Source organism: Crinia signifera, chromosome 6 (genome assembly GCF_055691185.1).
Source record: "Crinia signifera chromosome 6, ASM5569118v1, whole genome shotgun sequence".
NCBI classification, from domain to species: domain Eukaryota; kingdom Metazoa; phylum Chordata; class Amphibia; order Anura; family Myobatrachidae; genus Crinia; species Crinia signifera.
In genome coordinates, this window is record NC_139222.1 from 187641142 (window position 1) to 187655217 (window position 14076).

The 14076-nt window shown below is 43.8% G+C and overlaps 2 protein-coding genes across 2 annotated transcripts in view; one reads left to right on the top strand and one right to left on the bottom strand.

The window, feature by feature from the left end:
* The window catches only part of HEXD (hexosaminidase D), a 30588-nt gene extending 28838 nt beyond the window's left edge, over positions 1–1750 (bottom strand). Inside the window, exon 1 of the mRNA XM_083148430.1 lies at positions 1482–1750. Within this exon, the coding sequence (XP_083004556.1) occupies positions 1482–1489 (8 nt within the window). The 5' untranslated portion in view covers positions 1490–1750. The remainder of the gene's footprint in view (positions 1–1481) is intronic.
* Positions 1232–14076, top strand: part of OGFOD3 (2-oxoglutarate and iron dependent oxygenase domain containing 3) — a 115877-nt gene continuing 103032 nt past the window's right edge. The window contains exons 1-2 of the mRNA XM_083148431.1: positions 1232–1691; positions 5682–5896. Coding sequence (XP_083004557.1) covers positions 1591–1691; positions 5682–5896 — 316 coding nt within the window. The 5' untranslated portion in view covers positions 1232–1590. The remainder of the gene's footprint in view (positions 1692–5681; positions 5897–14076) is intronic.

The window sequence follows — 14076 nt, forward strand, 5'->3', positions numbered from 1 at the left end:
TCATCCATGGGGAAAAGCCTTCAGTTTTTCCCCGGGCAAACAAATCTGGTGCATGTGAAATAGCCCTAGCCTAGTGATTGCCGCATCCTCCGATATCGGGACTTGACAGGTGCCTGCATCAGCAAGTGCATACACACTTGCTGGCAGCCGGGCGACATGTGATGATGGTGGAGGGCTGGACAGAGGGGTCATTAATGACCTGTGGAAACTTGCATTGGTCTTTGAGCAGTGCATACACACTGGGTGATATAATGAGTGATATTGCTCAGATATTGCTCATTTTCTCACTTATGGCCAGATGTACTAAGCTTGAAAAGTGATAAAATGGAAAGTGATGAACAGCCAACCAATCAGCTCCTACCTGCCATGTCACAGGCTGTGTTTAAAAAATGACAGTTATGAGCCAATTGTTTGGTGGCTTATCACTCTACATTTGATCACTTTTCAGGTCTTAGTATATCTCGCCTCCAGTGTGTTCGAGGCTTTAGGCTTACCCTTACAGTAGTTGCTTAAAAGGCTTGCTCCTTCACTATCCACGCTACCACTGGTTGCCTTTAGTAACCAGGTGGTGAGCGAAGCAGAGCGAGCCACCGTCCCTGAAGCGTGGCGAGCGAAGTGAGCCCGCAAGAGTCCTTTTAGGACCCTTCTTCTGACCTTGCTCCTGATCTCTCCGCTCCTGTGAAGTCAGGAGGTCCCTTAGCCCACATGAATTTAGACCTTAACCTTACCTTACTAGCCCTTTAAACCTGGAAACAAGAATAACACAGTAATTATGGTTTAAGCACAATTATGGCTGCATAAACCAGAAATGCCCCATTGAAGTCAGCCAGCCACAGAACATGTGTAATTTATGACTGTGTAAATATCCTTAACACCAAGGAATAAATTTAAAAGTGTGCCAAAAGGCCTTTGTCAGAGAATGGCCGTATTTTTAAAGGGGCAATCATTTACAAGGCACAACCTCAGACAAACTGACAGGATGCACCAGGTTTAGGCAAACATCTTATAATCCCAACTAGAGGGGAATACTGGGATTTGTAGTTCCACAGCAGCTAAAGAACTACACACTGACCCATGTATTGAACAGCTAGACTTTTTTCTGTCCAGGAATACTGGTACAGTATCTGTAGTTCCACAGCAGCGAAGGAACGATATGCTGACCCAGCATGGGATAGATTGCTTTTGACTGTCTGGGCATACTGGGCGTTATAGTACATTGCTCAGCAGATTAGCCATGGCTCAGACGGGCACTGATAGGCATCGGTGTGCTGTGACACAGAGCAGGGGACATGGGATCACTAGATGACAGTAGAGCTGGAAGTAGCATAATCAGATATCACGCGTAAATCGGGCAGACTGTGACTGGCATCGGGTGCGCTGTGATCCGGGGACACGGGGTCACTAATTAATGACAGTGAGGCGTGCAGATGCAGGCACAGGGGGCTGCGAGTACCAATGGCAGGAAGACTGCTCTCACTTACCGATCCATGTCTCCGGTTCCTCTTGGCTCGATTGCTTTGATCTGGCAGCCCGCGTCTGGCCAATCTGCATTCTCCCCGTATGATCACCGAGCGCCAGTGACTAATCACCATGGCAACCAAGCACCGGAGGCGACCAAGAGTAACGGGAGAGAGTGGCGGGGTCGCAGCGGGGCCTGTCCGCGGTGCTCAGGCGGCAGCAGGGAAGTGTAGGTGAGCAGAGAACGAGAGGAAGTGGTGCTGCAGCCATGTGTACAGTGTAGCCTGTAATAATGGACGTACACAGATACACACATCATGTGGCTGACAATCATTCACTCAGCCATAGAACTTGTGTAATCCATGTTTTTCTTTATAAAGAGAGGATCTGCCAGCCCTCTTAATACACTGTTTCACAGCCATATGTATATCGCAGGTACATACATACAGAATAGTAGTTAGGTGACATGGTGCCCAGAAGGCGGGTATGTTTCGGCACATTCCCTTAGTAATTTTTCCTCCTTATAGTAATGCATGTTACACATGCCACACAAACTGTAATGCCCATTACACATTATGCCACACACCATAATGTCATTACCATACTTGCCTACCCTCCCGAAATAGCTGGGAGGCTCCCGAAAATCGTGTCCATCTCCCGGCCCCCCCCCCCCCCCCCCCCCCCCCCCCCCCCCCCCCCCCCCCGAGATGGGGTCAATTTTCCACCTGCATGGCACCTGCACTCCTCTCCTTGCTGCACCAAATTCCAGGTTTAGTGGGTCCGCTGTGAGGTGACGAAGCTAAAATGATTCATTTTAGCCCCTTCCCCAATCAATGGACCCGCGACTTGCCACGTTTGCTTGTCACGGTGGCGGGGCTTGGTGACATCAGCCTTGTTCCGCCCCACTGACATGCAGACTCTGGTCTCCTCACGGGAGAAAAAAAAGTAGCTAAGTAAGGTCATTACACATTATGCTACACTCCGTAATGCTTATTTTACTTTATAGTGCCGTTTACACATTTCTCCCAAGGTGGCTCTTTTTACACATAATTTCCCCTGAAGTGCCACTTACCTACATGCTTGTTGCCAGGGGTTAGATGCTCGTTGCCAGAGGGTTACGCTCTCATTGCCAGGGGTAAGTTGGGGTTTTGCGCACATGGATCCAAACAAATATTGATCAGAGTATTCTACATATAAGCTATCCCAGAGAACAGAAAATGTAGGTACAGGGAATGAGGGGGAGGGGAATGTTGGTTACATAGGTCTATTGCAGGGGTTAACACTAACTGTGGAAGGAAAGGGAGAAAATGATAATTACACTATGTAGACAAAAGTGATTGGACACTGACAGCAAATAGATCAACAAGATCTTATTGATGTCAGTACTTTGTAGGTCCACCCAGTGGCGTAAGTTCGTCCCAGTTTCCCGGAGGCAAGATGTGTATTGCCCCCCCCCCCTTCCCCCCTACACACACAAAACCTTATATAAAGTTTACACTGTATGTCTGTTATGAAATATAACAGGCATATATACAGTATGTATACAGTATATCTATATCTAGAGAGAGATAGAGATAGAACACATATTTCAGAACTCCAGAAGCGATATCAATGGCTTTCAATTAATGGATTTAAAATTGCAGGGGAGGAGAGGTTCCCCCTTGAGAGCAGGAGCCCGGTGGGAGATGACTCCATTGCCTCCCAGAGTTCTGCCTCTGGGTCCACCACTTGCAGTGATTGTATAACAGCTAGAAGTATGGTTTGCCATTCCACCTTAAGTACAGTGTCCAACTGTGACACTGAAGAAGGTGGAGTCAGCCTGGGGTTAAGATCTAAGGAAGCGGGACCATTTGTCTACAGCAAAAAGATAGACAACCATTAGGTCGACACCATTAGTTTGACATGCCAAAAGGTCGACAGTCAAAAGGTTGACATAGGGTTTTTCACTGTTTTTTTACCCAAATGTTGACACATTCGACATGGACACAGTTTGAAGTGAACCACAACCCCTCGCATCGCTCGCTTTTCTCGCGATGCTTCGGGCATATATATATATAATTAATATGAGAGATCACCTAGTACCGGTACACATACACAGAATTGGTACATCTGTCAGACCACACTTAGGTCTACAGTCATTAGGTCAACCCCGGAAGGTCGACTGGCCCCAAGGTCAACAGGGTGACAAACCCCATGTCGTCCTTTTGACTGTCGACCTAGACAAACCCCATGTCGACCTTTTGACTGTCGACCTAGACACTGGCGACCTTTTTGACAGGTGTCATTGTAATTCTGATAAAAACATTCATCATTCAATAAAAACAAAATACATTAAAAAAAAATAATAATTTCTGTAGAACTGCCACAAATTAGGTAACACAGAGCTATCATAGTTAATGTGACCATACATTTATACTAGTGGACCCATGCCAAATCAGCTGTTACAGTCCCACAGTATAACAACACCGCCTCCATGCTTTACTGTAGGTACTGTAAACTCAGGCATCAGACGTTCTCCTGGCAATCGCCAAACATGTACATTTCATCTCTAAAGTGCGAATTGTGATTCATCACTCTATAACATTCAGCGCCATTGTTCCGCTGTCCAGTTTTTGGTGCTCTATACACCATCCTAAGCACTGTGCTGCATTCTTCTTTGTGATTAAAGCTTTATGAGCGGATACTTAAGGGCCCCATACATCAGCAATTAATTGTGACAATTTTCAGATATGGAGATGATTGCCACAATTAATTTTAGATGTGTGGGCTCCCCCTTTTGGCAATCCCAATCAAAATCGCCAATCAATTGCTTAATCAGGTTTTTAAACATGTTTAATAATCTGGTATTATCTGCAGATCTTTTTTATATGTGTGGGCATTCCCAATTCGTCTTCTTCATCTATTTACATTATGAACAGCAATCGATTGGGCAATTTCCAGATATGAAGATGCAATCTTTAGATGGAAAAATCTGCCGATCACTGATATAAATCTGTAATGTGTGGGCAAGTCAGATAGATTGTAAAATCCATTTATCTGGCCAAAATATCCCTATATCTGAAAATCCATAAATTGTGATTACTGATGTATGGGGCCCATTACTCATACTAACCAAGTGCAAGGGCCTTGTTGAAACTGGCTCATTAGTTTACCATTTGGAACCTGAGTGCATGGGGCAATTAGTGTTCTTTCACAGCACCGTGGTTAGTACTCTCTGGTCCCAGGGTTATAGTTTCAGGTAATTTCCAGGGCCAGGTGCATTCCTGTTATGACCTTTGTTCTTCCATGCATTAATGACAATAGACACAGTTGATTTAGGGACCTTCCTGACATCTGCAATGCTTCTCACATACAACGCCGATCGAGCAGCCTACACTGATACGCTATTAAAACTTGGTTAGGCATTTCATTACCAAATGATCTAATCGGAGCCCCTCTGCCCGTTTTTTACCTTCACGAACATGTCTGCTGCAGGACCACACCATTTTGCTTGCGTCCAATCACTTTTGTCTACATAGTGTATATTTTGGTTCAAGCAATGAAATAATTATTATAGTTTTATTTATAAGGCGCCACAAGTGTTTCGCAGCACCGTACAATGGAACAGTACAGGGAGACAAAACTTAGCATTACATTGAATAAATAATAAAAATAGAGTACAGGTAAAGAGCACTACAGTTCAATACTGTACTACTAGAGGCTCGTGGCCAATGATGGAGATGAGTATACGGACGAAGATGGTCACTGAGTGTTTGAGTATGGGAGAGCTGTGGGTGAAATGTGAAGAGAAGAGGGCTTTGACAACAGGAGGGAAGAGGGCCCTGCTCTGGGGAGCTTACAATCTAGTAAGGAAAGGAGGATATTACAGTAAATATGTGGACAAGTGATGGTGTTATACCCATAGTGACCAATCAGATTTTGGTTATCATTTTGTAGGATGTATTAGAATCTAATTGAATGCTGTGGGCAATACTTCCTTGTTCTCTTTAGAATGTTTGATACATTTCCCAGTTACTGCTTGATCACACAGACCAGGTTATAATGACCTACAGAGTATGATACTTGAGTCAGGACTGTGGTCTTTGGCACAGAAAACTGGATGTAGGTGTATAGGTTGGAAGATTAAACCTTTTAAAGGGGACTGTATGTTCTACTGAATAGGGTGTGGAGTGATGCCATTGTCCTGTCTATCATTTGTTTTCTTTGTATTTTCTACTGTGCAGCTCTAAGAAAAGCAGAACTCATGAAATATCATGGAAAAGTCTCCTGGTATGGGGTGTCCTCTCCACCATTTTGGCAGTCTCTGTCATAATCCTTCTCTGGATCTATCCCAGTGGTGACGTGATGGAGGTTCTAGCTGGGCAGCGGGAAGTCCTGCAACACAAGTTTTACCCAGTGCCTTGCTCACAGGATTACAACAAACACAAAATATTTACAGGTAATGATGAAATGAGGATGTCTAGGATATATTGTAGGACTTTGCCATTACAGTCCAGGTCTTAAGGATATCCATGCTAAAGCCCAGATGGTTAAATCAAATTGACCGATGTGCTAATTAAGTGAAATGTGGTAAGCATGGAAATTCTTAAAATGTGGACTGTAATGGCAGAGTTTATTCAGATTTTGTCCCTATACTTGTAGAGGGACACAGTTTCTACCTTACAGTTTAAATTCAGTAGAACATTACTCTTTAAGGTGTATTTTGACCAATGTAATTAAAAACACATGACACATGAATTGATGCAAAAGTGAGATTATTTTATTGTCACCTGTTGTGGACAGTTGCAGAAGATCGACACATTGTATTGTAATATTTAGTTTAAGCATCACTGGAGTGTAGTGGCTCTTATAACTCAGATGATAACAGTAGTAGATATGATTTATCAGCTGTAAGTCACAGCCTCTAATCAGAGAAGCTGGACAGATCTATTTTTAAAGGCAGGTAAGGGGTCTGCATGAGCTCTGAGAGTAGACCTGAGCATCCTTCTCATTCCTGACTCTACTGCCCAAAGGGTACCCAGTCACAATGTCAGTATGGGCATTACTTCGACATACACAAACTCAACATGGTAATTATGTTGACCATGTGCATGTTGACACTACTTAATTGAGCACCAGGTTTAGCGCACCTCTTGCCCAATTTTGGATTACCATGTGTATGTACATTCCATATACCCGCAATATCCTGAAATGTGCTGCTGAAATGTGGCGACTCTAGGGAAGAACACCTTCTTGCTAAAGTTGTCCTATGGAAGATATCCCCAAAGCTTGCCAACCCCAGCTACCCTTCAGTTTGAGAAGTTTGGGAAAATTCGAATTACTCCATAACGGGGAGCATGGATCTATGGTGCAATTTCCCCATAACCTCCCAACCTCAGACCACACTCTCCAAGCTTGTTGTAGCTAAGGAAGTAGATGGGAAAGCAGTGTACATGCTACAATAAACATTTAAACCAGACTGTTTGAATTACAAAAAAAAAAATTTGGCCTGCAAAAGGTTAATTACCATTGTCATCATAATGTTCATGCCACAAGCTGCCACATAGATTCACCAATGTAATACACCTGATTATGGTTCACTTGCAAAAGCAAATTCACTCTAATGGACAAAACCATGTGTACTGCAAGTGGGGCTGATGTATCGTGCAGAGAGAGTTAAATTTGGGTGGGGTTTGTACTTCAAACTGATATCTATATTACATTGTAAAAATAAAGCAGTCAGTATTTACTCTGTACAGAAACATAACACCAAAATCTAATGGTGTGTACACACTTGTACAATGTGCGTGAGATTTTGACTATATAGTCAAAATCTTATCTGGATCTCATGCAGATCGCACAGGTTTTAACCCTTGCGTTCCCGATGCGCGCTCCTGTATCGCAGCCAGAAAGTCTTGGCTGCATAGACTATATAGTGCAGATCTGCACTATATAGTCTAAATTGTATGCAGATAGTCTAAATTGTATATATTGTATGCAGATAGTCTAAATTGTACAAGTGTGTACACACCATAACTCTCTCTGCACATGTTACATCTGCTCCACCTGCAGTGCACATGGTTTTAAGTCCATTAGAGAGAGAATTTGCTTTTGCAAGTGAACCAGAATCAGGCCCTTAATCCCACTGTGCAACTCCACCTCGTATTAAAGCTACTTGGAAAAATTATTATAATGCAAAAATACAACTGTGATAGAAAAAAAAAATACATTCCACCAATTTTATGGAACTAGTAAGCCCACTCGAAGCAAATGCTTCGAAATCTAGTAAGGCAGCGAATTGTACATAGAACCGGTTCCTATTACTATAGATCTCAGCATATATAAATGAAACTACCTCACAAAGGGCCTTATTTTAGTTCACTCTTTCTGACAAAATCCTTCTTAGATGGGCAAAACCATGTGCACTGCAGGTGGGGCAGGTGTTACTTGTGCAGAGAGAATTAGATTTGGGTGGGTTTTTACTTCAAAGTGAGATCTATATTGCAGTGTAAAAATAAAGCAGCCAGTATTTTCCCTGCACAGAAACAAAATAACTCACCCAAATCTAATTTTCTCTGCACATTTTACATCTGCCCCCCTGCAGTGCACATGGTTTTGTCCATCTCAGAAGGATTTTGTCAGAAAGAGCGAACCAAAATAAGGCCCAAAATGATTGAAGAAAGGGTACTTGTGTAGTTTCATGGCGGCACTGCCCACGGATCGCATCGCACGCAAAACGCATGCGATTTGATCGCGTTTAATGCGATTTAGCACACCCCCACTATTACTTAGCACACCCCCACTATCCATGTCACCCCGAAGCATGGCGAGCGCACGTGGTACGCGTCCTCCCAACGTGTACCATAAAGCGCGGTGAGCCACCGAGCCCGCACTTCGGGCTCGGTTGCTCGCTGCACTCTCCACACTTTATAAAAACAACTCCACGCCGCCGTGTATAGTGGGGGTATGAACAGGTCGGGAGGACACGTACCCCTATCCTTTGCTTAAATACAGTGTTAGGAATCTTCTGGTTGTGATTCCCCCCTCTTATTACTCTCTTGCCATCCAGATTTCTGATTAAGAGCAAATATTTCCTGTTTAGAAGGATTATTTCTTTCAAATAGCGCTTTAAAATTGGGAGCACGCATAATTGTAAAAGAACATTGTGGGCATATGTAATAGGGTCTAAGTTTGCCAGTGGTGCAGGATGCCAGCTTATCTTGGATGTTTTAAAGTGCTAATCATTTACAAGGCATGCCCCTGGGTATTAACTAATAGAGAAGTTAGAGGGATTTTTTTGACAAGTTTACAATCTGTAGGATGATAGGAATTAAATACATGAGGTGAAGTATCACATTTGCTCTTGTTCTCTAGACAGATTGTAGTGGCAAAAAGTGCTTTTCTGGACAATACGGTCTAATCACTCACCAATGTTGGTCTGGGGTCACAGGAGTATTTGAGTGCTGTAAAGGGAATGCTAAATGGGTAGAGTAGACGGGAGTGGTTGAGAGTGTAGTTTGGAAATTAATATGTTTTAATTGTTGGAGAACGCTTGAAGGTTTGAGTCTAGAAGGAAGTCTTGTTGTGCAGCTCGAAATATTTTTTGTAACCAGAAGTGATAGCAGGTGATGAGTGTGATTGGGAGTTAGGATAAAATCCTGATGCATTGTGTCTCATCCCCGGCTGGCCATGCATGAGATCTTGTGTGTAGCCTACAGCCACCGCATCCAGGGACAAAGATGTCCCTGATGTGTGGATGGAGCAACAACAACTGCAGCTGTCTGAACGGGTATTTCTATTGGCCGATTGTATATTAGGTGGCATATTGGCAGACGTGTCATACATGGTGGTGGGGGGGCGGTATCAGTGCATATAATGAGGTATCATACATCTACCCCATGGTAGTTAAGGAAGAACAGTTTACGAGGAAAATCATAATACTGTATAATGTGGGTGTGAGAGTCAGTTTATGGGAAATCCAGCAGTCATTTAGTTATACATCATTAGGTCATTAACCCGTTCAGTGGTGTGTTTTTTTTAAGGGAGTGCTCCCCACTGGGCAAGTTTTTTCTGGGGAGCGCTCCCTAAAAAAAACCCCCACCACTGTGTCCCCGGGCCAGTATGTGTATCAGCCGCTGCCTGGCCTGCCCTGCACTGTCATAGACTGTCACACAGCCGAGGGTGGGGAGATGGGAGGGGAAGGGGATATCTCGGGAATAACACGGAAGGGGTTAATCAGAAAACAATTATTTTTGTATTTTCTTAAAATTGTTAGTCTTGTATGTGTAAAGATGCTCATACACGGTGCGAGGATGCTGTGCGATGCAATGCAATGCGCGCTCCCGTGGGCATCCCATCGCACAGCACATAAAGTCTGTGCAGCCCATGCTTTTTGAACTAGGTCCCGATCACATTGCACACAAATTGTATGCGATTTGATCGCATGCGATGCGATATAGTTCAAAACACACGGAAATATTGTACCGTGTATGGGCACCTTAAGTAATACTGACAACAAAGTTACCTGTTGGCATTACGCAGATGTGTGCTATTTTAGAAATTATTTAATGGTGAAACATACTGTATGTGACTAAGAAGTTGTCACTTGTGTTTCTGTACTGCACATGTTCCAGAGCCAAATATATACAGGCAAAGCAGACTTGTGACCAACTCATATTCAATCTCATTTTCGACAGTTGGTATTCAATCTTCCGTCTGTCAGAAACGTTCCGGCAGTCGGAACGGCCGCAGATTGTCGAAAACAGATGCAGATTAGGCAATTAATCATTCGTTTTCGACAATGCTGAAAATGGACAAATTGAATAGGTTTGTCGATGTTTCCGACTGTAAGCACAGAGGTCCTTTATATTCCCAGTAATAATAGTATCGGTACTGCTTTCCTAGCATGGCGCCCACGATCTAGATTGTATGTGTGGGGCTGATATCTCAAGCATCTCATGCATCTTATGTGTTTGTGCGGCATAAGATGCATGAGATGATGCAATCGACGCGATCGACAAGATTTTTACATTGCAAGCATCTTATGTGTTTGTGCGGCATAAGATGCATGAGATGATGCAATCGGCAAGATTTTTAAATTGGTATCAATGGGACGCGGAATACATGTAAAGTAGTCCGCGTCCCCTCGCGGGGCTCGCCACGCTTCGGGCTCGGTGGCTCGCTGATCTCGCCACACTATATAAAATCAACTCCACGCCGACGTAGATAGTGGGGGTATGAAAAGGTCGGAGGACGCGTACCGCCACCCCTCGCGGGCTCGCTGCGCTCGCCATGCTTCGGGTTGGCATTGATAGTGCTGGTGTCGTTAACAATGGTTATTGGGGGCTCACGATTTTTTATCTCATGGATCTCATGGATCTCATGCATTTTATGGATCCATCGCGTTGATTGTATGCCTTAAGTACCTTAAACTTAAGGCATACAATCAATGAGACGGGCGCCGTGCTAGGAAAGCAGTACCATAGTATCTTATCGCTGTAGAAATGAATGCAGGAATACACCTTAGGCACTTCTGACCGTGTTGTACTACATACGCAAACAATTAGGTAATAAGCCGAAAACCTGTTACTTCATATGCAAAAATCTGTTTTCTAGAGCACTCTTGTGTTATTTCCTTTGATCCTTTACACATGCAGGGAATCACTTAGCACAAACTGCTCTGCGGCACATATTCAAATTACTTTATACTAATTGCATCAATAATATATCTCGGATAGGACGTGTGCTAGTGGGCACTGATGATGACAATGAAGCCAAAGGAACAGGTGGAGTTGCCAGCCACAGATGCACAGAATGCTGCATACAGGGGGAAATAACCATTTAGTTATGTGGATGCAATGCTGAAGCAGTTATGAGGGACTTGCACTTAACTCTACATCAGTCGCTTTATAAGAGTGCTCCTTGTGCATGAGCCATGTATGGAAATTTAACTCTGGTTGTGGGATCAATCAAATTATGTTTCCCATTCTGTGTCTCTCGCAGGAAGCCTGTGAGAGACATAGAATGGGAAACATTATTTGTGTGATCGTACTACCAGGGTTATATATCCCTTGCATTAGCTGTGAAAGGGGTTAGGGAATGACACCCAAATGTCATTTCAGGGTTTGTTTCCCAGCTACTCCACAGATGGCATTTTCTCTCTTACATCAAAAAGGGGGCTCCATTTTCCTGTTACATATGAAACTTGTTTTTTGGTACTTGTGTAGTTTCTCGGCGCCAGCATGGCGCCGTGCATCTGAGTCCCCTTGCGGGGCTCGCTTCGCTCGCCCACGCTGCTGGCTCGGTGGCTCGCTACGCTCGCCACGCTATCTAAAATCAACTCCATGCCAACATGGATAGTGGGGGTATGAACTATCCATGTTGGCATGGAGTTAAGTTAGTTTATTTTAGATAGTTTGCTGAGCGTAAAAACCGGAAGTAGCACTGTGCCATGCTGGCGCCGTGAAACTACACAAGTACCTGTTTTTTTTCTGTATTTGACCACATCTCCCCTCATATTGAGTGTACCATAACATAATCCGTATTTATTCTGATAACTACAAATATGCCTGGCTGGCACTGGACGGTTCTCTAGTGTCCTGTAAGGGTCTCTTGTCTCAGGGGTCTAAAGTGATTTCTAGGGAATTAATATTGTTTAGTCTAATATTTTTTCTTCAGCTAACAAAATGGTTATCTTCACTATGTGTAGGCAACATGTACTCCTTAACTGATACTTCAGTCAGTGCAAATGGTTTATACTTCCAAGTACATATAGTCATGAATACTAGTATCAATAATTGTTTTACACTGATATGAAAGCTGTGCATTTAGGGCCTAATTCAGGTTGGCTCGATAGGCAGTGTACATTTGCTGCCTAGCAAGTCCATAGACGCCACCCAGCCGAATGCCCGAGCCCCAGCCACCAAATCCCCTCAGTACCATGAAGGGGGATGTGTATGCGAACACATCTCCTTGCATGCGTCCAACAGGGAGAGAAATCATACCACTTCGGTAATAAAAATCAGTCTATACTGACTTTTATTTCTGTTGCTGTTCGCCGAAGATGGGACATGCGCCGACGTTAAGTGACATCAGCCGCCCACACCAAGCAGTCATCACCACGCCTGTTTCTAAAGGCGAACGCCCAGCTTTTTTATGGGGACACCCATAAAATGCTAGGTGTTGCCCTGCTGCCCCCCCCCCCTTCATACCACCAGGCCCTCCCCGCACCGAACGGCCTGGCGAGTGTGTAACCCGACGAAACCATTCCCTGCCGGGGTTTGCACATGCGCCAACCACAACCATCGGGGCTGGGGCAAAAATCAGATCAACGAGCAATCCTGAATCGGCCCTTTAGTCCAGTATTTACTATGAGTTGCTATCCTTTAATCGTAATGGTGCATAGAGAAACGTTTCTGGGTGATCAGAGATACTTTGCAGAGTTCGTGCCCTCTACTTCTTCTACCCTCAGTGTGTCCTTCTATGTACTACAGAACACTTATGGATTCCTTGCAGGCACAGGCATATGGTCATAAATCACCAATTAGAGCAGGGAAACCACTGGCTTGTGAAGATATGGCTTCCCTCCTGTGAGATGCTCTAATGAGCTTTGTGGATGGGAGGCAGATGGGTAGAAATAACCAAATAGGAAAGTGATGGGTTGCACCTTGCACAGTTCCAACCCCTATTCTTCTTGCCTTACCGGGTAACAGATGTCATAATGCTGGAATGCACGCCCCATGCTTCAATGCTGCCAGCCCTCAATAATCCCACACTGGGGAGAGAGAGAAAAGAGCTTTGTGCTCTTCTGCTTCCAACACCTGAGCAAAGACGGAGAGGGGTCACCTGCAGTGTTTCTGATTGATGTGGGAAAGTGCAACATCTGTTCTATATATATGTCTGGATATGGAATAAATTGCTTTGCTACATGTTACCAGTCAGGATTCTTATGCATTGGCATTGAGAAATATACAATCCTTGATTTTCCAAAGTGTTTCCTGTTTCAGCATTGCTGAGTCAAACCTATATACTCTTAAATATAAATACAAAGGCAATTGATCTCAAGTGAAAGCTCATACATGGGTAATTTAATTGGTATGCAGTCACAGTCAATAGATCGACCACTATTGGCTGACATGAAAAAAAGTGGATGTGAGTTTTTCATGTCCCCCCCCCTAAAAAAAAAAACAATAAATGCAGTTATTTTACTTAACTAACCATGTGAACATAGCGGGAGAATATAATAGTGTGCCAAGCGTAGTGAGGTACATTGCCCGAAGCATGGATAGTCCAGCAAGCCATACGAGGGGACACGGTACACCAAAAAATATGAAAACTCATGTCGACCCTTTTCATGTTGGCCTATTGCTTGTGTCAACCTTGTGACCATGTCGACCTAATGTGTGTCGACTTTTTTCATGTGTAGACTATTTCCCTGTCGACCAATATTGGTCGACCTATTGACTGTCAACCTAATTACTGTTGACCCTATGACCCATACCTACTTAATTATATTTTAAGTGCAAAACCTCTAATGCAATGGTTCCCAAACTTTTTTGAAACACAGCGCCCTAGAGTATCAGAACTTTTTTCGTGGCACCTCTAGGCCCAACATTTCTTATTGAGAATTTTTTTTTTTAA